The sequence below is a fragment of the Opisthocomus hoazin genome, chromosome 19, assembly GCF_030867145.1.
Source record: "Opisthocomus hoazin isolate bOpiHoa1 chromosome 19, bOpiHoa1.hap1, whole genome shotgun sequence".
NCBI lineage: Eukaryota > Metazoa > Chordata > Aves > Opisthocomiformes > Opisthocomidae > Opisthocomus > Opisthocomus hoazin.
In genome coordinates, this window is record NC_134432.1 from 9,776,811 (window position 1) to 9,799,079 (window position 22,269).

Consider the following 22,269-nt stretch of genomic DNA (forward strand, 5'->3'; position numbering starts at 1 on the left):
GCTCCCTCCCATCTGATCCATGACTCACAACCAAATAATTATTACAGATGATCCTTTCACTTAAAATCAGACCTGATTTGTTTAATCTTGATCTACTTCTTGCCATGTTCCTTAGCGTCCGCTTTCAGACAGACTTGGGGAACTGCTTAGGATGACTACTGAGGTAAATATATATCCTCTATTCTGGGTAAAAGCTGTTGGTCTACGTGTGATATTGGCTTAGCTGTGATCTTGAAGCCAGCATTGATACAGACAGCCCTAACTGTTTTCATGGCTCTCACCCATTGTTTTGTTCAAGAGTTTAGCTAACTTTTCTTTTTTTCTGGAGTTCACAGATTATTTTGTCTTAATATAAACAAGTACAAGATGTTTTGTCAGTCCAGCTGCTTTGTGGCCATCTGATGCCGTGTAATACCTTGCTTGTGATTACAGAGGTTGAGTATACACTGTCTGATGTTGTGTTACTTATAATAATGTTCAAGAGAACAAAGATTACTTGAGCATGTGTTTTTGGAAACACAGATTTTCTGTAACACCTCCTTTCTAAGAGATCTTTGATGATCCCACTAGTAAATTGCCAGCACAGTGAATCATGTTTCATTTTAGACGTTATTCTTGTCACTTTAAAGGATTCCAAATAATACCTTTGTTTCTTGTGAACTGAAAGAGGCAATTACACAGACATTATGGCTTTCTGCAGTCATTGCACATTGTTGTATGCAAGCTGAAGAATATGAAGTTAACCAGCATTGACTTTCTAAACTAGTGGCTGGGTTTGATTTGCTGGCTTGCATGTTTTCTGCTGCTGGTGCCCCATCCCTTGCAGTGTCAATGTGATTTGTCCTTGAACAAATGACAATGTGCATTGTGAAACTGTCCCTTGTGCTAGAAGCAGCACGTTCTTTGAACGTCCTTCAAGCTGTACTTTCCACTTGACCCCTAAGCATGGCTGTTGAATGGATTTTGTGATGCTCCCAAACTCTCCAGCATCTTCAGTGAGTCTCCATTGAAATGGTAATTTATAGAGTATACTTCAGGCTCATCTCAGCTTTAGATAAAAATTAAATGTGGGTTGCTTCATTCTGCATATTGAATACTAAAAGATGCGCTCATTTATCCTCTCTGCAGACACATGATGCTCTGCCAATTTCCTTAATCCAGGCACAGAAGCAGTCAGCAATTGTTTCCATTCACTTTTGATTCCATCTGTAAAAGGAAATACCTGCAATCACGAGAGGCTTTTTTCAGAACAGGGATTTTGTAGAACTTGCCCAATTTCAACAAACTTTTTCTCTGCTGGCTTAATGGGTGCTATCTGGCTGCACATCAGGGTGTCGGTTTTAGCTCCCATTGTGCTGCCACGTGTTTTTCATCCCAGAGATCATCTGTTATTTTAGGCTTTCCCCATCTCTCGATCTCCTTCTACTGACCTGCCAAAAAAGTCCAACCCCCCCCTCCATTTTAAACTTTGCATTATAAGTAGATTGCTCGATGGCCTGATATTGCAGGTTCCATTTAATATGAATTTTCACAGACTTTCATGAGGAGTTAATCCCTATTCCATCTCCTTCTAGACTAGTATCCCATCCTTGTCTTGCATTTTTGCAACTTCTCTCTCTACGTGGTGTTAATAATACCCAGCAACCCTGTGGCTGGATCCCCAGTAACACTTCTTAGTTATCTACAGAAAGACAGGAGTTGATACATGAATGCACTGCCATTTATCAGCGTAAATGAAGGCAGGGAGCTTTATTAGCAGGCTCACAGCTGATTTAAATTAATATTGCCAACTATGAGATTTTACAAAGCCTCTTCCAGAAACAATAGCCATGTCTGCACTGTAAATTAAGGATGGTATCGAGATGTAGCAAGGCATTAAACAGATTCAGGCGTGGCCAGGGCAGATAGCAGCTATAAGCCCAGCTGGGGTGCTTGTGCCTCTCCCAGCTTGCTGGCCCCAGCAACCCGCCCACCCAAGGGAAGGGTGAGGAGGGGTGTGAAGTCCTGGGCTCTGACTGCTCCATGAATCACCAGTATTTAGTCCTTGTGCCTGGCCGTGTGTAGCTTGTTCCTGTGATAATTGCTATACTGCGGTCCAGACAGATGGATAACTCCTAGATGCATGTTCGTAAGAGTTCGGCCATAGTAAACCTGTTGTTACCTGGCTCAAGAAAACATCTGCCACAGCTGAGCGCTTCTCCACTACTCGCCAGTGTGGTGTAGCTGGGAGCGTGGCAGAGGTACAAAGACAGAGATTCATTCACTCTGTCCAGTGCTTTTGAATTATGAGATGTGAAGCATGATCTTCCAGAAACTGGACTCTGAATTTGACAAAAGTTCCTTTTTTTTGCCAGTTTGACCTGAGTTGCTCACAGGCAATCAAGTGAAGTGACTCACTGATACAACCCATACTGCTCTTTAATTTCTCTTCCAAACTATACCTTTCATTACTTCATTTTTTCTTGATTTTTTTAAAAACTTTTTTTTTTAAAGCAACTGCCAGAAAAGCAATTCACTCAGGGCATATCTAGAAACCAGGAAGCTACCGGTTTCACTTCCGTCCTTGTTCTCTGCAACACTGAGTAACGTGCAGTGAGAAGCAGGAGTGGTGAAACACAGTGCTTGGCATTTCAGGAGGTTTCTCACTCCAGGACCTTGAGTGATACACATGCTGCTTTCTCCTGCACGCCTGGCCTCCTGAAGATGCGCAGGAGAGGAGCTCTGCCCCCGTGGACACTCGTGGTGCTGCTGCAGCTGGCACTTGTCCCATCACAGCTGGCAGGCTGCCTCCTCAATCCCTGTTCAGAGGTATGTGATCTTTAAACAAGCACAGAATCCTTCTGTTTCTCTTGTGCAACTTTTCCCTCTGCTTGGGAGATTTGTGCACCAAGTCTGTTGTGTGTTAGCGGTCTTATGAAAGCCCATCTTTTTTCCAAGCCCTTTACCAAGGCAATTGAAGTCAATGCTGGTCTCAAAAACATCTGAGAACCAGAACCAGCAGCATGAACCATTTCTTTTTGTTGGCTTTCTGTACCTCTGAGGTTGCTGCAGTACAGTTTATCTGATAGATTATGTTTCCCTTCAGGAATAGAGGCAAGCCTTGTCTATAATTTCTGCAAAATACACTAATTTTGCTTCATTTGTACAGTAGAGTGATTTCACCAGTACCCCAAGTACCTGACACTAATCAACTGCCTTTTGCAAACTTTTGCCGACAATTATGACTTGCAGAATAACCTCGGTTAGAACTGCTTGCTTATCTGTAGTGTAACGAAGCTGAGAGTTGATCCTGAGCACATAACGCATCCTGTGTTTGTTTTGCTGGCTCTCTCAAAGGTTGCTGCTGGTTCATCCATAGCCTCAAGGAACACTGTCCTGTAGTTTTGCACCTGCTACAACCAGCAAGAAATGTAGCTCTTCCTGTGGAGTAGGACTGGTTCTATTAGAAGTGGGAAAGATGCTTTGGATATATAAGATTAATTCCCAAAACTCAGGGCAGCTGATTTAGAAATTAACTGCAAGGTTAGTTGTTCTGCTCCTGCTTTCCTGACAGTGTAATTTTCTGGGTCTTCATGAAGAGCAGGTGTTGACCGTGGTTGGATCTGCCGCTGTTACAGGTGATCCCTAACAAAGCTTACAGATGCATGGGACTGAACGTCTCTGGAGTTCCTGCTGAAGTCCCAAATACCACCCAGAACCTGGATCTCAGTTTCAGCAATCTGAAATCACTGGGGTCAAACTATTTTTCATCAGTCCCTGGGCTGCATCTTCTGGATCTTTCAAGGTAATGAGCTCTTTTATGTGGATACTGGTTAATATTGCTTCACCAGCTGGGCCGCAGTGGTTTTTTATTTTGGGTTCTATTGGTCTTGGCTGTTCATTTCTTTTTTTGCTTGTGACTTTATCCCTGTGTCTCTCTCTCTGCACATGCCCACAGTCGAGAGATGTGCAGCTTTTAGTCCAGTTGTTGAGTTGAGTGCACAGCCTCTGCACAGAGCTGGGTCTGTCAGTCTGATCTTGTAGGCTGGGATGTGAGAAGGAGGAGGAAGATGTTTTACTTGTCTCTGAACAAGAAAAATGTCAGACTTTTCACTGTTACAAAAACTCTGAAGTGGAACATCTTGGGTGAGCTGTTTTTCTAATCACAGTTTAAAAAAAAAATGAAGGTACGTTCATTTTTTAAAAGGCTGTTTTAAAATATCAGCATATTCTCTTATTCCTTCTTCTCACATATCTGGGGGAGGAAATGGGAGGCTTATTAGCAAATTTGAATTGATGTATAATTTCCATTGACTTGAGACAACAGTTTCTCTGGGTAAATTGTTTCACTGAAAAATGTCACTCAGTCCCATCACAGTTACAGCTCCGAAGTGGTTGAGTGGCAGAGCAGGTTTGCTGTGAGGCGCTGGCTGGATTATAAAATTTATTTTGCTTGAATTCATTGCGGAATGGATTTGGGTCTCAAATTCTGGATCTTCCCATATGAAACCACCTTTAGGTGGCCTCCCTCTTTTTCCCCTCTTCCCTTTCTCCTTTAGAGCCAACATGGCTTGAAGTCTGTTCCTTCTCAGATATTATCAGCAAAACTGCTGACAGACTTGTGGGATTTGCCACTACTGAATCATGCTGGTGCTAGTGGGAATGCCCAGAGGTGGCTGAGGCGACAGTCTGAAGGCTGTGAGGGTGCAAAGTGTGAGGGACTGCTGTATCTGTGCGGCTCTGCCATCAGTGATGGGCATTATGCTGTTACTTCGGACTAAACAGAAAGCTAAGACTCTTCTTTCCTGCTGCCTGCATGAATTTTTGACCTTTATCATGGCTCAGCATCTCTTGCTTTGCAATTCAACTTCAAATTCAGAGAGGGAGGAGGAAGTGAGAGAAGGTCTCCTGCTATGGAAGGGTTCCCTTTGCACATTCAGGAGTACTGGCTCTGCCCAGCACAGGAAAGCTGAACCAGCCCCCAGTGTGAGGTGGAGCCTGAGAACGTCACACCAGCGCTTAGTGCAGTAGTGTTAGTGAACATGTAATGAAAGGGACAGTGTTTCATGCACATTTATTCTCTTTTCCTGCCCAACAGGTGCCAACTCCATACAATAGAAGATAACTCTTTTAAGGATCTTCATAATCTTTCCACCTTAATTTTAACTGCCAATCCCCTCCAGTATCTGGGGACCGCAGCCTTCTATGGCTTAACATCTCTGAAAAAAATAGTACTGGTGGAAACCAACATAGCCTCTCTGACTGACCTACCCATTGGACACTTGCATACCCTGCAGGAGCTGAATTTGGGCCACAACAACATTGCTTCACTGAAGCTTCCCAAGTATTTCACCAATCTGACCTCTCTCAGGCACCTCAGCTTTCTCTCTAACAAGATCACGTATGTCTCCAAAGGAGACCTTGATGCTCTGAGGGAAGCAAACAGGCTCAACCTCACACTGGTGCTTTCCTTGAATAATATAAAATATATACAGCCAGGGTCCTTTGCAAAAATTCACCTTGGTGAGCTCGTTCTAAGGTCCTCTTTTGAGAACTTCAATGTGATGCACACTTCTCTCCAAGGCCTGACAGGTTTAGAGGTCAACAGACTAATAGTTGGAGAATTCAGTGACAGTCAGAGACTGGTAGACTTTCAGAGTGGACTCTTGAGTGGACTGTGTCAGGTACAAATGCAAGAGTTTGTCTTAATCTGTTTCAGGAGTTTTGAGAATAACACAGACACTCTTTTTAACTGCATAGGCAACGTCTCCAGTATTCGACTGGTGGACCTCCAACTTGAAGAAGTGTCAGAGGTTCCTATGTTCTCTCAAGTGAAACAGCTGGAATGCAAGAAATGCAAGTTTAAGGAAGTGCCTGCCGTGAAGCTGTCTCTTTTCAAGGAGTTGAGGGTGCTTCGTATTACCAAGAGCAAACACCTCAATAGCTTCCAGCAGACATTTGAGCATCTAACTAATCTGGAGGTCATAGATTTGAGTGAGAATCGTCTCTCCTTCACTCGCTGCTGTTCCCCTCAGTTTCGCAAGTGTCCAAATTTGAAACACTTGAACCTAAGCTTCAATTCTGACATCAGCGTGACTGGAGATTTTACTAATGTGAAGAATTTGTTATATTTGGACTTTCAGAACACAAAGTTATTTGGTCCTGGTTCCTATCCTGTCTTTCTGTCCCTCCAAAAACTCATCTATCTCGATATTTCCCATACCAGAACTCATGTTAAATCCCAGTGTACATTCTGTGGCTTGAACTCTTTGCAAGTGCTCAAGATGGCAGGAAACTCCTTTGAGAATAATAAACTGGCCAACAACTTCAAAAACCTAAGTCACCTCCACATCTTGGATATTTCAAGTTGCAAATTAGTACAGGTGGATCAAAGTACATTTGATGCCCTCTCTGAATTAAAAGAGCTGAACATCAGCAACAATAAGCTGCTGAACTTGGATCCTGTAGTCTACAAGCCACTTCAAGCGCTCACAGCCCTGGATTTCAGCAACAACCAGCTGAGTGTTCTGTTGGACTCAGCCCTGGAAATCCTGCCTGATAGTCTGGTCCTGTTAGACATCTCTCAAAACATGTTTGAATGCTCTTGTGTACACTTGAACTTTCTGAAATGGATCAAGGAAAAGCAGGATCTACTGCAGAACAAGGAGCTGATGATATGCCACACGCCTGCATACATGAAGAACGTGAGCCTGTCAAGCTTCGATCTGTCCTCCTGCCAACTCGATGCAAGCACAGTGGCATTCTCAGTGATTACGTTGCTTGCTGCAGCGGTCGTCATCTTCCTGATTTTCAAGTACTACTTCCAGCTATACTACTCCTTTGTGCTGCTCAGTGGGTGTAAACACTCTGCAGAAAGGGGTGACACCTATGATGCATTTGTCATCCACTCCAGCAAAGACCAAGAATGGGTGATGAAAGAGCTGGTGGAACCCTTAGAAGGAGGAACGCCTCCCTTCAATCTTTGTCTTTACTACAGGGATTTCCTACCAGGGGTACCCATTGTCACCAATATAATCCAAGAAGGTTTTCTGAGTAGCAGAAATGTCATTGCAGTCATCTCTACTGACTTTCTGGAGAGCAAGTGGTGTAGCTTTGAGTTTGACATTGCCCAGTCCTGGCAGCTTGTTGAAGGAAAGGCTGGAATCATCATGATTGTACTAGGAGAAGTGAATAAGACCTTGCTGAGGCAGAGGCTGGGGCTGTCCCGATACCTGAGGAGGAACACCTATCTGGAGTGGAAAAATAAGGAAATAAGCAGGCTCATCTTCTGGAGGCAGCTGACAGGAGTCCTGCTAGAAGGTAAAAAATGGAATCGCAAGGAGGTAAAGGTCACGTGACAGAAAGAGAGATCACTTCTGTCCTGTCTCCTATCCTGGCCTGGCTGATGGCTGGTTGTCGTGGTTTAACCCCAGCTGGCAACTAAGCACCACACAGCCACTCGCTCAGCCTCCCTCCAGTGGGATGGGGGAAGAGCATCGGAAGGGTAAAAGTGAGAAGACTCATGGGTTGAGATAAAAACAGTTTAATAATTGAAATAAAAAAATAATGAAAATAATAATGACGTAATAATAATACAATGGAAAGGAAGATGGCAAAGAGAGAGAAATAAAACCCAGGAAAGACAAGTGATGCAAATGACAACAATTTCTGACCACTAACAAACCAGTGCCCAGCCAGTCCTCGAGCAGTGGCCCCCCAGCCAATCTTCTCCCTGGTTTTATTGCTCAACGTGATGTCATATGATATGGAATATCACTCTGGTCAGTTGGAGTCAGCTGTCCCAGCTGTGTCTCCTCCCACCCGCTTGTGCACCCCCACCCTACTCGCTGATGGGGCGGCACAAGGAGCAGAAAAGGCCTTGACTCTGAGTAAGCACTGCTCAGCAAGAACTAAAACATCCTTGAATTATCAACACTGTTTTCACCACAAATCCAAAACACAGCCCCATACTAGCTACTACGAGTAAAATTAACTCTATCCCAGCCAAACCCAGCACGTTGGTGCTCAGAAGTTGATTCTTCTGTGCCTGATCAGAGTTGGAGGAAGTGGTTGGAGGCACTGTAAAAGCATTACAGAAATTCCTGCCTGGCTGGTCCCCCTTTCTCAAGGGAGCTTGCAAGCTAAGGACTGACAACATCTCGAATAGCTGCACATGCCTGAGCTCTATGTTCGTCTGTAGCTGTCAAACAAAGCTCGTCCAGCAAGCCATTCAGGTCTGGTGGGTTGTTGAATAGATGGACTACTCTTACCATCATTTGTCTGCCTCTGATTTGGGTCCTGGGGTCATTTACCTGGTGGAACTTCAGGGTCTGTTTCTTTGAGTGGATCCCTGGATCTCCAGGGGTGGAGCAAAGGTACAGGATTCTCAGCTCTAAAAGGGGTGAGAAACAGACACAATTTTTGGATCCTGGAAGTCTTGGCTCAGCCTCCTTAGGCACCATGACTCGGGAAAAACCCTACAGAAAGAAATGGGGTGCCCTACAGCCACAGACCACCTGGCAGCTACTCAATGAAGCTGAGCAGTTACGTCATCAGTGTAGGGGGAGGTTGCTGCTGGTGGGAAATTTCCCCAACTTGTTTATATCAGTTTTCTTCAGACCAAGACCAAATATTGAAACCCCCAAATATTTCCGTCACCAGGAACTCTTATTAATATCCAGATTATATAGCATGTGAGAGAGTGGTTTGAGGTTTTCTGGTGAGATCCAAAGATCAGTGGGACCAGAAGAAGCTATAGAAATGCTTAACACCTTTAAAATCGATATATTTCTTTGTTCCATTTGCTTCTCCTCATCCAATGTTTGTGGATATACTGTGTGGGACTGCCCTACGTGAGCAAGATCGAGCCCAAGCAAAGTATATTGATGTTTACAATCAGCCAGTTCTAGAATAAGCTTTATCACTCTCTGGACCAGCCTTAATTCGCTGTTGGAAGGTGCTGTAGGAGCCTCCAGCCCATGGGTTGAAATGGACTTTAGATATGTTCAGACTTAGCAATGAGGCTGAGAGTCCCTCTTCCTTCCCCTCATCGTGCTGTGGCAGCCTCTGCTCCCAGTGGGCATCTCAGCATGTGTGGCCAGCCTCTCCCCGCGTCCGGCTGCTCCGTTGAACAAGACAGTCACAGGACGGGAGAGTTTTGCCTTTATTTCACTAAGAACGTGCCTGACATTTTGCAGGGAGAAGAGATGGAGGAGAAAAGTCTGGGTTAGCTAAACTAAATGTATCCCAGAACTGCCTTGGATAACGGGAAGGAAAGCCTAAATGCCACTGAATCACATTACAGAGCTCTCCATTGATGTGTCGAATATTGAACACTGCTGGAGTCTTGCTCTCTGTTTGCGGAAGGCTTTGGTTGGGATTAATCACTGAATTAGTCTAGTTTCAAACTTGCAAATCCTTCTATAATCAATGACGTTCTACAGAGGTAAAACAGAAGCAATTGAGTGGTGAATCATATCTGATATTTATTCAGAAGAAAGAGCCTGATCCATCTCACTTTTCTAAGCACCAGTCAGCGACATCTCCGTGGAAGCCAGCGATAAGCGAGATCGACATCAGACACTATTTGAAAAAGAGGGAGAGCTAGTTCCAGGGCTTGTGCTGGCAAAAGCTGGATCCCAGTTCTCTCTCTAGGTGCTGTGCCAGTAGTATATTGGGGTAACACTACCAAAAACCCTCACAGCCCTCTCTAAGCTTTTTTGTGACCCATGAGATGGAGCTTTAATAAGACTAAGTTGATTCTGCTTTCACTTGCCCAGAGAATTTCTTTTCAATCTGCTAAGCACTGTTGCAGCAGTTTCCGAAGTGCGGTGCTCCTTACCTTGGCCGTGGCTGACGGGTCCTGAGCGCTGCATCTCGCCTGCAGACCTTCCTTCTCTCCCAGGGGCAGAGGCTGCTGGGGCTGGGGAGGGGCTGCAGCAAACCTGGGCACTGCTCCAGGTTCCCTGGGTTGAGGCCAAAGGAGAGTACGGGGGACAAAGCAAATATTAGCCTGGATTTCAGCAGCTGTGTGTTAAACTGGAAAATGAAAGAGGAAAAATTAAATGGGGTGGTAGTTCCTGCTCCCAAATTGAGCAGCACTGAAGCGGCATTTCTCCCTTGCTCTTTTTCTCTGTGGCTCCTCTACAAACATTCAGTGTATATGTATTTCTGGCACAAAGCAGAGTCCTGTGACTCTTGATTGTAATTAAAATACTGAGTTTCAGAAAGCCTGCAAGTGGTTCTGGGTTTAGGACAGTATTGTTTAAAAAGTGAGTGCTGAATATCAAAGCAACTTGTGGAGAAGATCTCGGGTGATGCTGAGAGGAGGGTCTCACCTGTACAATTTAAAAAGAAACCAGTCATTCATTCTTCTCTTCCTATTCAGAGTCTCCACAGCAGAGATAGATACACGAGTTGCCCCAGGATTCCTTACTGCCAGAGAGAGAGCACAAAACCCATCATAGCTTGTGGAAGGTGTGAAGGGAGAGAGATGGTGTGGTGAGACAGAGACTGGAGGCTGGAATGTTCAGGAAAGAAGGGGGTTTGGAAGAGGTTCATCCTCTGCAAACCCCACAGCCGCTGTCACTCCTGGTTCCCTGCACGCATTGAGAGATTTCCCTTGGCCTCAGCTGTAGCTGATGCTCCGAAGGCACAAGCTGATTTCTTATTGCTGAGAACTTCAGCAACAGAACCAGGATTATTTTTTTCACTGCGTGGCTCAAGGAGGCTCAGGAGGACAGATTGGCTGGTGACATGAATATCCCCGATGGGACCTGGGTGCCAGGCACAGCCAGGCTCTGCAGATGTCCATCCCTGCAGCTGCGGGCTCTGCTGCATGAGCGGCTCCCAGCCCTCTCTGCACAGCCCGAGGGGCCGTTAACCTGCCCTGGCAGCACCCGTCTTCCATACTTTGTGGTTTGTGAGTCTAGGAGGGAAAGGCCTGTGTGAACAATTATATTTTCACCATTTACCCAGCAAAGAAAAGGCAATTTGTTTTTGGAAGACTCAAAACAACTTTCACCAATACTATAAGTGGGGAAAACAAGGTGGTTTTAACAGAAACTCATGCAACTATTTGCCTTTGTTATAGGAAGCAAATTTCCAAAGGAAAACTCTGAATGTTCTCATCTCTTCAAACATGTTGGCATGCATTATTCTTTGAAAGTGTTCACTGTGCAGCAGGTAGCTTTGATGTTATTTACTCATTTGGGTGAATAAAAGAGCAGCCAACCAAACGTCCATGCAGGTCTGCATTCATCTCTCATGTAAATAGCTGAACATGTTCCAGTTTTTAAAGCATCTATTTTACCCAGGTCATAAAAACAGATGGAGATGAAGCTCCAAAGGGCTGTTGCATCCAAGCTATTTCATTTCATTTGTAATGGGGATGTGCTCTGATTTCACTATGTATTTAATCTGACCCATGCAAAATGCCAGTACGGATGAAGCTCCGGTCTTTCTTGCGTTCCAGTGGGTGATGGCTCAGAGGCAGGCCATCACGATGCGCTGGCACCATCGCCAAGATGTGGCTTGCAGCGAGGGCTCTGAACGGAGCAAGGCCCCATTAGCAAGATTGCATTTGTGACCTCCACGCTGCAGCAGAGACATTGTGTAAAAGCTGACAACCAGAGCTGTTTGCATTGCTGCCTGCCTGGATCTGGCCGGCTGCAGGAGCAGCACGGTGTGAATGCTCCCTCGGCCTCCCAAAGTGTTAGCACAGACTTCTAACGTCAGTTCAAAAACCAACAAAAGAAGAAGCAGCAGCTGGTTTCTCTGGACTGACTGATACTTGACAAGAACAGGTTGCAATTTTTCTGGAAAAGTGTTTGTCCTTTGGGAAATGCTTTTTTGTAGGTGGCTTATGTAATTTAATGAGGTAGCGGAGTGAATCTCTGGAACAGAAATTGTCATAGCAGGGTTTCTGGTTTAGTATTGCACGGGGTTGTAATCTTGGAACAGACATTTCGCATGGAAACAGCGGTTTTTGCAGTGTTTTGGAGGGGTTGGAAAAAGGATTTCAAATAAAAGTTAAATTGCTTCACAACTTCATTTAAAAAAATGCCAGTTAAGCTTATGCTGTAGTTTCTCAGACTACCTTTCGATTTTGAAATTTCTTTCTATTTATATGACCTTACCAGCCTCCCAAAACAAAACTAAAATGTAAAAATGTTTCCACCTACTCTAATTAAAAAATACAAATTTTACTTTGTGGGAAAACTCATGATTTTTCATTTTTGCACCATGCTGAAAAGCAGAACTCTTGACAAAATGGAAATTCCAGTTCTGTGACAGCTCTTACCCTGGCCCTCTGAGGGATAAACCTTCACCTGGCTGTATCACACATGCAGTTCGGGCAGTAAAAAGCACTGGAGAATCCCCAGCGTGAATTCCACGAAGTGCCTTTTGCAAAACATCTGGAGTAGGTGCAGCCAGTCAACACGAACGGCCTGAGCCTGGGAGCAACAGAACGTGGTAGGAAAGAAGCAATTCCTTAACGAGTTGTTCTTTGCCATCGCAGCCCAGGCTGAGGATTGGGACAAATGACAGCAAAGCATGATTTGCAGAAGAAGAGCCTGTCTGCCAGGAGTGCCAACCTTCCTCGGCTGCAAGGTCATGTAAAGGGCAAAGCCAATAATCTCCAGCCTGGACCTCCCTGTGCTGCCGCCAGCACAGAGGTAGAAACATTGCATAGTTGAGGACAGCTCTGTTAAAAGCCTTGAAAATCAAAAAAAGAGAATAATAAGAATAGGAAATAGATTTATGCAGGATCTCGGGGAAAGTGGCCACAATTTAGCCGCTGGGAGAGTCTCAGCTGCTAGAAGTGTCTTGGTCCCAGGGTTTACAGCACCAACAGCCTAAAGCACCCCGAAGGCAGCAGTTTTGTGGTGAGTCTCTCAGTCCTACCTTTTCGCATAATAGTGATAAGAAAATGTTTTGAAATCAGTACCTCTGAGAAAGCTGCTTTTAAATCAGTGTTTTGCATACCGGTGCCTATTCAGAGAGCAGCTGAGGCAGCGGTGGGGTGTTTCCCACCACTCCCGAGGGAGGTAATGCTGCTCTGTTCAGCAAGTCTTGCTGGGGAAGGCCCAGATTCGGGACCTGTGAGGTACTCACCCTGGTGCTTCCTTGCTGAAAGAGCCTGGTTCACCCTCTCAAAGCATTATCCTGAGGCACCCTGAATGAAAATGGTCCTTTGCGTGTTCCTCTCCGTGTCTTCCCAGCATGGGCAGTTCCCGGAGGCCAGCTCAGGCTGGGCTAGCATTCACTGCCTGAGTTAGTCCTGTTCCTGCCCACGCGGAGGAGAGGGACTGAGCCACCATTTACATATATTTAAATACAGATGAATCTCTGGCCTTGAAGTCTGTTGTGCATTCATTAGGGGAGCCTTAAACTCATTCTGCAATGCTCTCTATGACCTCCGTCTGCAAAAAGTGTGATTTTAGCTGTTGCTGTCGCTGGATGCTCTATCGGAGAGGCGTGACGGCACTTCCCTCAACAATCCCTTGCATTTCTTCCCCCCACAGCCTCCCCCTTCAGCAAAAGAAACGTCTGCACCTGAAAGCACATCTGTATTTTCCAGCTGCCCAAATTACACCTTTGGGCACTCCAGCTTTAGCAACGGTATGAAGAAGTCTCCTCCCCTTGCAGTGGCCCAGCAGCCCACGCTCCAGAGCGGGTACTGGTTTAAGACCTGGGTCTGTGTGGGAGGGATGGAACTGAGCATCACCTGGGTACCAGCCTTGTTCCGCAGGGGACATGGTGGATCCTGGCAGTCCCTGGGGCTCCAGCTGGGGCAGGTGACTGGAATGAAAGCCCTTCAGCATCTCCGCAGGGCCACAGCCCTGGAGGGCAACCGCAGTCCAGCCCAGACTGCCCTTTGTGCCTACCAGGGTACCCAATATATAAACTAGTACATACAAAAAATCCTCCAGGTGACCATTTGTTATTCTCCACTCTCCCTATAGTCACTCTTAATTACAGGACACAAGTTACAGGAGGAGAGACGGTCCCAAGGCAGTAGACATCTGCTTGCCCTCTCTAACCCACGTATCTAAGCCCTCCCACAAACAGCACACACCACCCTTCCTCCTGGCCTGTCCGAACCCTCCTCTCACACAGGGTCCCTGTGCTGTGAACTCCTGGGCAAACCGTGGGCTCCACTTCCCGAAAGGCTTTAGAGACCCTGCAGCACCCCCTGTACCTCTTCTTCAACAGCATCCTTTGCTGAACCACAGCTGAGGTGCCGCATGGGGAAGGTGGAAAGGGTGAAGAAAGTAAAGTCTTGACCACAGCTACAAATAAGACGTGTTGCAGGGAGAGGGTATACAGCCCCCACACTTCCAAAATCCTCCCACCAGCGCTGCTCAGAAACATTTCATTACTGGTGGTGGAGCAGATCCTCAGCTGAAGCAATGATGGCCCCCTCCTCTGGGACTCGGGCCCATGCCCCTCCAGCCAGAGGACCGCAAACACTGCCGGCAGCCCAGCGATAAGAGAGCAGCTGCAGCCTGCCCTGCCTGCAGCTCCTTCCTCCCGTATCGCCGCATCTTGAGTATTGGGCAAAGAAGAATGGGGTGTTGTTATGCAAAAGAGATTTAATTGCAGCCTACACTCCCACAGAGGGTAAGATAGGCTTTTCTCCAGATCTAATCTCCAATCTTTATCTTTTCTTCTTCCCCTCTCTCATCCTTTCCCTCTCCTCAAAGTTCCTCTTTTCTCTCTTTCAGCTCCCAGCCAGCAGCCAGTGGCCAACCCAAAATGTATGAAAGAAGGAAGGGGTGTCCTTTTTTTTTACATTTTTTAAACAGTCTTTAAATCCTTTGGAGTGTTGTGTCCCGCAAGAAGGATTAGCAGTAATTCCCCTGCCATCTCTTCCTTCCGACGCTCTGACAATTCATTCTCCTGAGATCCCCTAAACTCACTGCTGAATACATTAGCCAGAGGACACAGAGCGGGTTTGAGGACACTGCTATTCCCTGTCCCCGCTTACTACAGCCTGGCAGTCCAGTTTAACGCATCCACCAGAGGCCCCTGGGTGGGTGTTTCTTCTCTCATTCATCTGAAAAAACCCGAAACTTGCCCAATGTGGCAGCGCTGGGATGCTCTGCAGTGGTTCAGCTCCCGCGCTGTGGGATTCGCAAGAAGATGCATCAAAGTCGCGCTCCTTCCCTCTCTCACGGGCTCTGTCTCAGCCATGCATCTGGTGGGAGATGGTGTCCCCTCCCCTGCTCCAGGGATGCAATCCCTCTGTTTTGTCTTCCCAGCAGTGTAGTCTGCTGGGAAGGGCACGCTGCAATCCCTGCCTGGCTTTTGGATGCTGCTGAGCCCCCTGAGATGAGAAATGCTGCCTGTTGCCTTTGCCCTGCTTCGTTTTCTCTGTTGGTAAGATGGGGATCACAACCTGCACACTGTGATTTATTGGAGTGAAGCACTAAGAGGTATGTGGAGTCTGGATCAGAGCCCGTGAAAGCTGCGCTTTTTGTTCCTCAGCTCCATTTCCCCCTTCTTGGGGTTTTTAAATCCTTCTTTACAGCTCTCTCCCTGTACCAGCAAATGTGTGTCTGAAGCCAGATCCTTCCAACCCCTTTCCTACCACCAGTCCTGCTCGCAGCCACTTAAGTTTTACTTTCTTTAAGGGTAAGAAGTGCATGGACAGTAGCACAAAAAAAAAAGCAGTATTTGGCCTCGAGGACCCTCTTTGCAATTCTGCCTTACCAATAAGGCCCTCCCTGCAGAGGTATTTCTTTCTGGAATCCCTTCACTGACACTGTAAGTATTAAAATAAGCTGCCAATAGGAAAACCCACAGCCTGGCCCCTCTCTGGTCCTTCTGAGACTGTGGCCCACGTGTTTCTGACCTGCACAGAGTCAGCAAGTTTCAGTTCCCTGCCGCTTGCACCCTGTAGCAGCCTGTGTCTGGCCGGGTGCTGAGCTGGGCCAGCCCCACTCTGCACTCTGCGGGTTTCCCCCCACCTCCCACTGCCCCACCGAGGGCAGGCGGGTGGCAGGATTCGCCCCTCAGCCTCAGGTAGAAACGGCCTGAACTGTGTTATTCAGAGCCCTGATGGAAATAAAAGGATGCCTGCCTGCTAAAAAGTGCCACGGCTGGAGAGTAGCCCTCTGCTCCAGCCAGGGTCGTGCCCGTGGAAGTGCCCGGTGTGCCAGGGATGTGCCGTGAGCTGGGGAGCTGCCCCAGCGTCCCCGGGGCTGTGACGGGGACAGAAGGAGGACAAGATGCTGGGACTGGAGCCTGAGCCAAACTTGGGGAGTTGTTTGCCCTCCTTGATAGCTGCTCCTCTTGGAAAAAAGGGACTGATTTATAAAGAGCCTCATGAAAGCAAAGTATATCATGATTTCAGTGTGAACAGACAGCAAGCGAGATAGGAGCATCCCCTTAGATTTGCCTGCCGGAGGTTATTTACCTCAGGAAGCTGCCGAATAAAAGATACAAAAATACAGCAGAAAGTAGTATTATTTTCTCCTTTCAAAGCAGGATGGGAGGCAGAAAAACATTATAAGGGGTATCTTTGAGTCTTGCCAGCCTGGATTTGTCAGGGCAGAGTTTTCACGGAGCGCTCTCCGGGTGACCCAGTTTCCGAGACACAGGCACAGACACACATTCACGCACACACACTCCGAGCCGCAATCCACAACTTTAATAACTGTGTGACATACAAAGGAGATTTTGATGCAAAGTGGAGTTGACAGAGAAGTGGAAGGAAGTATCTGGTTTTTTTGCTCCCCCCCCCATCCAGTGCCACACCAGGATTACAGTCAAGGTGGTTTCAACCTTCAGCAAGGACTGATGTTCTTGTGGGTTCTGCTTTTAATGACATTTAGCAAGACGCAGTAGCTCAGGGGGAGGGGAAACAAGGGTTTTCTTTTCTTTTCAAGAAGAATTTACTAGGGCTGTCAGGATTAAATGCATGAAGTGAATGCATATGGGGCTGCAAAGGGGACTTAATAGCTTTGCTGCTGGTAACCACAGAACAGCTCTGAGACAGGCTTTGCCAGCCCTGTCATGCATCGGCTGAAACATCTGTGTATGCGGAAGTGTGCATTTGAGGGTATGTCACAGCAACGTGGTCACGCTGGGGTGACTTTGCTGTCATCTATGGTTTTCTGGCTGTGGGTATGATGTGGGTGACATGAAGGTATAGTTAAGTAGCGGTAATCTCTGTTTGCTTCTGAAAACTTCCCCTCAGGGCTGAAGTGGTGGCTGCTTCAGTCCAGGTGACGAATGCCACTTCTCTCACCATGATCTTATTGGACTTTTCTATAGGATCCTGCAGTGAGCAGGCAGATATTAGCGTGGGTGGATTTGCCAGGACCCCAGGGCAGGTGTCGGCTGGAGAGAGGCTCCAGTTTGGGTACCCAGCTAACCAGCTCAGGGTTGACCTGAAATGGGTCCTGGCATCCCAAAAAGCTCACATCCTTCCCTGAGTCATGCCAGGCTGTTGGATTGAGTGCACTTTAGCTGAGTCCAGCTGATTCTATGTCCTTAAAGCAAACCATAGAGACTAGTTGCTTTAATACTTCAACAAAAGGCTAAAAACGAAACACATTCATAAAATCTGGGGCTGAGGAAGGAACTATACATTGGAGAGGAATGAACAACAGAAAAAACAACCAAAGAAGATGAATTCTGGGCCAAAGTGCATCCCTTCTGGAGCTTTCCCAGGATTTGTTCATGGACGTGAGAGCCCTTGGAGCAGTGTTTTGGCTTGGACCTCTGTTTAGAAAACATTCTTTAACTGTAAATAAGCTGGTGATGTCTTGTACCCCTCCAGGACATTGTAAGTGCCTAGACTCAAACTTCTAAAAATACAGCAGTGGAGAAATGGAGAAGACAGCACTATCTCAGAGCTACTGCAGCCCTAATTGTATGAGCTGGCAGAAGGCAGTGGGCATAGCTCTGCAGAGATGGTTCCAAATAAAGAGGAAATAAAAGAAGAAGGTGCTATTGTCTGTGCCGTGCGGTGGTGATGCAATTCCCACATGCATTTCAGTCATGCGAACTTTAGCAGATGGTAGACATGTTTGCTGGGCTAGGTTGGGAGACCTTGTCAGAAATCCCTCCACGTCTTGAGGCTTCCAGTCTGCTCCATTGAAGAGATCCAGATGCTGAGGCTCTGTCAGGGACCTTCTCCTCCTGGGGACTGACAGCTCTTTTGTGAAGGGACCTGGCAGAAGGTGCACAGCCCATTCAGCAGGACCGTCTGCTGGCACCCTGGTGAGAGAGCCAGCTAGAGAAAACGAGCACTCACATGCCAAGCAGGTCGTACACCTTGAGCAGAGTGGTGGCATCTTGCTGTAAGAGAAATTTAGTGGTTTTGACTAATTTTGGGGAAAACCATTTGTCTTACAGTGCGGGGAATTTTTAATGAGCCAGCATGGGGCCGTGGTGGGGAAGAGACCGTCCTCGGCAGTGAGCGCAGAGCCACATCAGTGAGCGTGTGACACTTGGTGGGGTGGGTGTGTGCTGGGGAGATGCAGCCTGAGCTGCCAGTTCTCTGCCCAGGCCCTGTTCGGCTGGGGGCCCCTCTCTGACCACCCCTCTAGCTGGAGAGGAGAGCACCCACCGGGCCAGGGACCCTCCTCCCCGTCAGATGGGCTGGCAGAGAGCTCCTCGGTCACCGTCGGAACTGGGGTGGGAGCAGATGCACCAGGCCACCAAAGGGGCTGCTCGGCTCTGGCTTGGTGTGATGGAGTGCTGATAGCTGCATGCTTCGTCGCTGCTCTTTGCATCTGATATCCAAACACAGTGCGGGGAAATGACAGCAATATGTGTCCCCCTGACACCCAGAGAATATAACGATATTGCTGTGAAAATGAGGCTGCTGCCACGCAGCTAAACTCTGAACCCTTCCCTCTGCGAAGGAGCTATGATTAGAATCTCATCTCGCTCTATATTGCACAGCACCTGCAGGAGAAAATCCCACCCAGCAGCACGTAGCTATTTTTAAAGGCCTTTTTCTGATGGGCTGGGAGACGGGGCTGGTGAGAATCCTGCTGGTGCCGTGGCTTTCTTTCAAACCCCTTGCAGGAAAGGATGGAGCTAGACTTGTGGAACATGGCTCCGAAAAAAAGAAGTGGCAGAATTATTTTGCCAAGTCTGAAGCTTGTGCCAGCTCTTCGCATTGAAAAGCTGAACTTCAGCATCTTTTGCGTCTGTTAATTCTATTTAGGTTTGCGGTCCCTAAGTGAGCGAGGTGCCTCCAGCTGTCGGAAGCTTGCTGTGTGAGACTCGTGTGCTTTGGATAGACGTCCAGACACCTGAGAGGGATGCAGGGGTCCATTTCGTGGGAAACGTGGACAGGATCGTGTCCCGGTGATGCCCTGCTCTCCCAGTCGGGGCTGTGTGTCAGGTCGGTTGCCTGCAGCTTCTGGGCACCACGGAGTAAGAAGTGGGGAAAGCCACTGCAAACAGGCAGAGAAGGCCACAGGGCAAAAAGAGTCATGCCCTTGGGATGTGGGGCACGATGAACTGTGAATTTTGGGTTGCCAATGCCAAAATGGCACTGGGCATTTTGTAGGTGAGTAAACCTACCAGCAAGCCCCGGCAGTGTCTGGCGATGGAGAGGGAAGATAAGTGTGGACAGTTTTAAGCAAAGCCCCACGTTCCACTTGATATGCTGCTCATGGACGGAGTTTTACGCTGTTCAAACATAATTGTCTCTCCCTCTCTGAATGGAACCAGAGAAGTGTATTGCATTTATCTTAATAAAACAAGTCGCTTTGCAAGCAGGGGAACATAGGAAGCCTGGTTTCCTGCAGTTGTCTCCCATGTGGGTTCTCCGGTGTCTGATAGAGTGGCTGAGCTCATATCACATCCTGGAGTGGGATGGAAAGTGGAAGGGTGATGGGAGAAAGTGCTAATTTGAGTATATTCTGCTTTATAAAGCTTGTTAGAACTTAATTCCTCTGAGATGTCTCTTCTTCCGTCAAATCTGATTGCAGGCCAGCACGTTTAGAAAGCTGTTATGCAGTGCCTATGGGCCCGCTAGTCCAATCAGATAAGCCTTGTCTCTTTGGGAAACTGTGCTAAAAAGAATAAACAGACTTCATCTGAAATCCCCACAAATTATTTGTCATTATGTCCCAGAGTTTGACCCACATACCTGTGCTTTCCATGGCTGACGTGTCACCAGGGCTCTGTAGCTGTGATGGAGATTAGCATTAACCTGAGAAAAAGGTCCCACTTCATATGTGCTGTTGACCACGCAGTTTGCAGACTGAGCAGGCAACATTAAATAGATGTACCCAGCCACAAAACCACTTCCCATTTTGTATAATACAGGCCAACTGAGATTTGAAAAATGTTCCGTTCCTGTATAGGAAGACTATTTTTAAAATTGAACAGCAAGTTAGTCCTCTATTGACTTTCAATTTCCATCCTCTTACATTTCCATAGCAACTCTGGCCATTTATGCATTTATCTTTGTATTTAACTTTTCTCTTTCATATGTTTTCAAGTGGACTCAAGCGCTGTGAAAGGGTTAAACCAGTCTTTCAAATACCTCCCTGTTTTTAAGCAATTACTTGAAAATAGATACATATATTTTAGGCCAAATTGACAAGTTTGTGGTTTAATGAAAAATGTCTCTAGAATATTTGCCCTGAAAAACCCTTCGGGGCAATAACAAGAATGAGTCACAACCTCTCTCCTCTCACCTTGCCTTCTTTTATTACTGTGTTCAGAATTCTCATACAGAATCTAAACTTGCAGCTGCGATAGCTGTGACAGTCAAATGGCTGGGTATTGGATGAGCTTGCACTTTGGCAATTCTGGATTTTTCTTTTTATTTTCTATTTTTCTTTTTTTTTTTTCTGTTTATTTTTGATTTTTTGTTTTTAATTTTTATTTTTTTTAGAATTTGCACGCGTATTTGGGAACAGCGAGAAAGCAAGTGCACTTCACAGCTTCCTGTGCTTCTGGGCATGGGGCACAGATGTGAGTTCACTGTGACCATCTACAGTGCATGGTTAGAGTTCCCACCAACAAGCTGGAGCGTGTTTGGTGGGCATGTAGTAACCTCCTCTGAGTCCTTGCTGTCCAAGAGAGCTTAGGCAGGTGCAGTAAGCCAGTGGGTAGCCTTGGGCACGATGGTGAATCTCCATGCATGACACTGGAGAGCCCTACCAAGTAGGCATTGTTGGCTGAGCTCCTTGGAGAGCAGATTGGTCTTGAAGTCTTGGGTAATCTCTGCATCGGGCACTGGAAAGACAGCTTTCAGGTCAGTAATCCTCTTCTAAGCCCACGCTTGCCATTTCCTCCCTATAGTTTCATAGTGCTTTTAACTGGAAACACTGGTGGGGCTTTCATCCTAGCAACCTCTTGACTTTCAATTTACATTGTCACTGCTGCTTCTCCTTTAATGTCTTCCCACCCCTCCTCCATCAGCTGATTATTCCTACCACTTGCTGGGGAAGGATGTCCCCTGTCCCCAGGAAAACAACAAGTGACTTAATTGTAACACAGAAATATGGAACAAGTTTCCCTGGAGACCTGGTGACACACTCAAGCGAAGCACAAGGAAGAACATGCTGCTTTGGGTAGGTTTTTTTCACTGTGACTGTGTTCACCTTGGGCACTGATTACCCACAGTCGCTCTGCAGCAAAGACCTACCTAACTGACCAAGGTGTTTAAGTGCCAAAGGCATTTTTAAATTTTTATTTTAATGGGCCTGGGAGTCTAAATCTCATTGACTTTCAAATAGACTGCACAGATCAATGCACAGTGCCCTGACAAGGCAAGATGGTTTCCTACAAAATGTCCTCCGGCACACCAGCCAGTCCACTTGTACACTGCTCCAGAAGCATGAGATTCAGATCTAATCTTCTCCAACGGGGGGATTTCTGATGAGTCCTAGAGCCAGACTTTCAAGTTGCTTTGTGCAAAGATGTAAGTAAGCAACTGATGGAACTGTTGAAACTATTTAAGTGCCTAACTCCTATTGAAATCTGTTGCCTAACCTGCTTAGATGTATTTGAAAATCCTATTAAAGCACTTCCCCACACCTTTAAGCACCTAAATGCCTTTTAATATGCATTCTTCGATCACTTAGGGATGGAAGGCCAGAGTATTTCCAGAGGATTTGTGGTCCTAACTCGCTGCTCCCTAAAGAAATATCTGGTTTTGTCTGCTTTGTGCCAACGTCCCATGTCACCTTTCCCTTTCCTTCCATCACTTGTGTTGTTCCTTGGTGAAGGATTCTAAATAATTCCTCCTCCTTCCTTGCTGTTGACACCTTCCTGAGTATTTGCAGGCCGTTATTAAATCACCTC

The 22,269-nt window shown here is 46.7% G+C and overlaps 1 protein-coding gene across 1 annotated transcript; it reads left to right on the forward strand.

Moving 5' to 3' along the window:
- The first annotated feature begins 2,674 nt into the window (after positions 1–2,674).
- TLR4 (toll like receptor 4) lies at positions 2,675–8,873 on the forward strand. Its single transcript, XM_009935409.2, has 3 exons — positions 2,675–2,808; positions 3,618–3,784; positions 5,078–8,873. The coding sequence occupies exons 1-3, from the start codon at positions 2,704–2,706 to the stop codon at positions 7,335–7,337; spliced, it is 2,532 nt and encodes an 843-aa protein (XP_009933711.2). The 5' UTR covers positions 2,675–2,703; the 3' UTR covers positions 7,338–8,873.
- Positions 8,874–22,269: the final 13,396 nt, after the last annotated feature.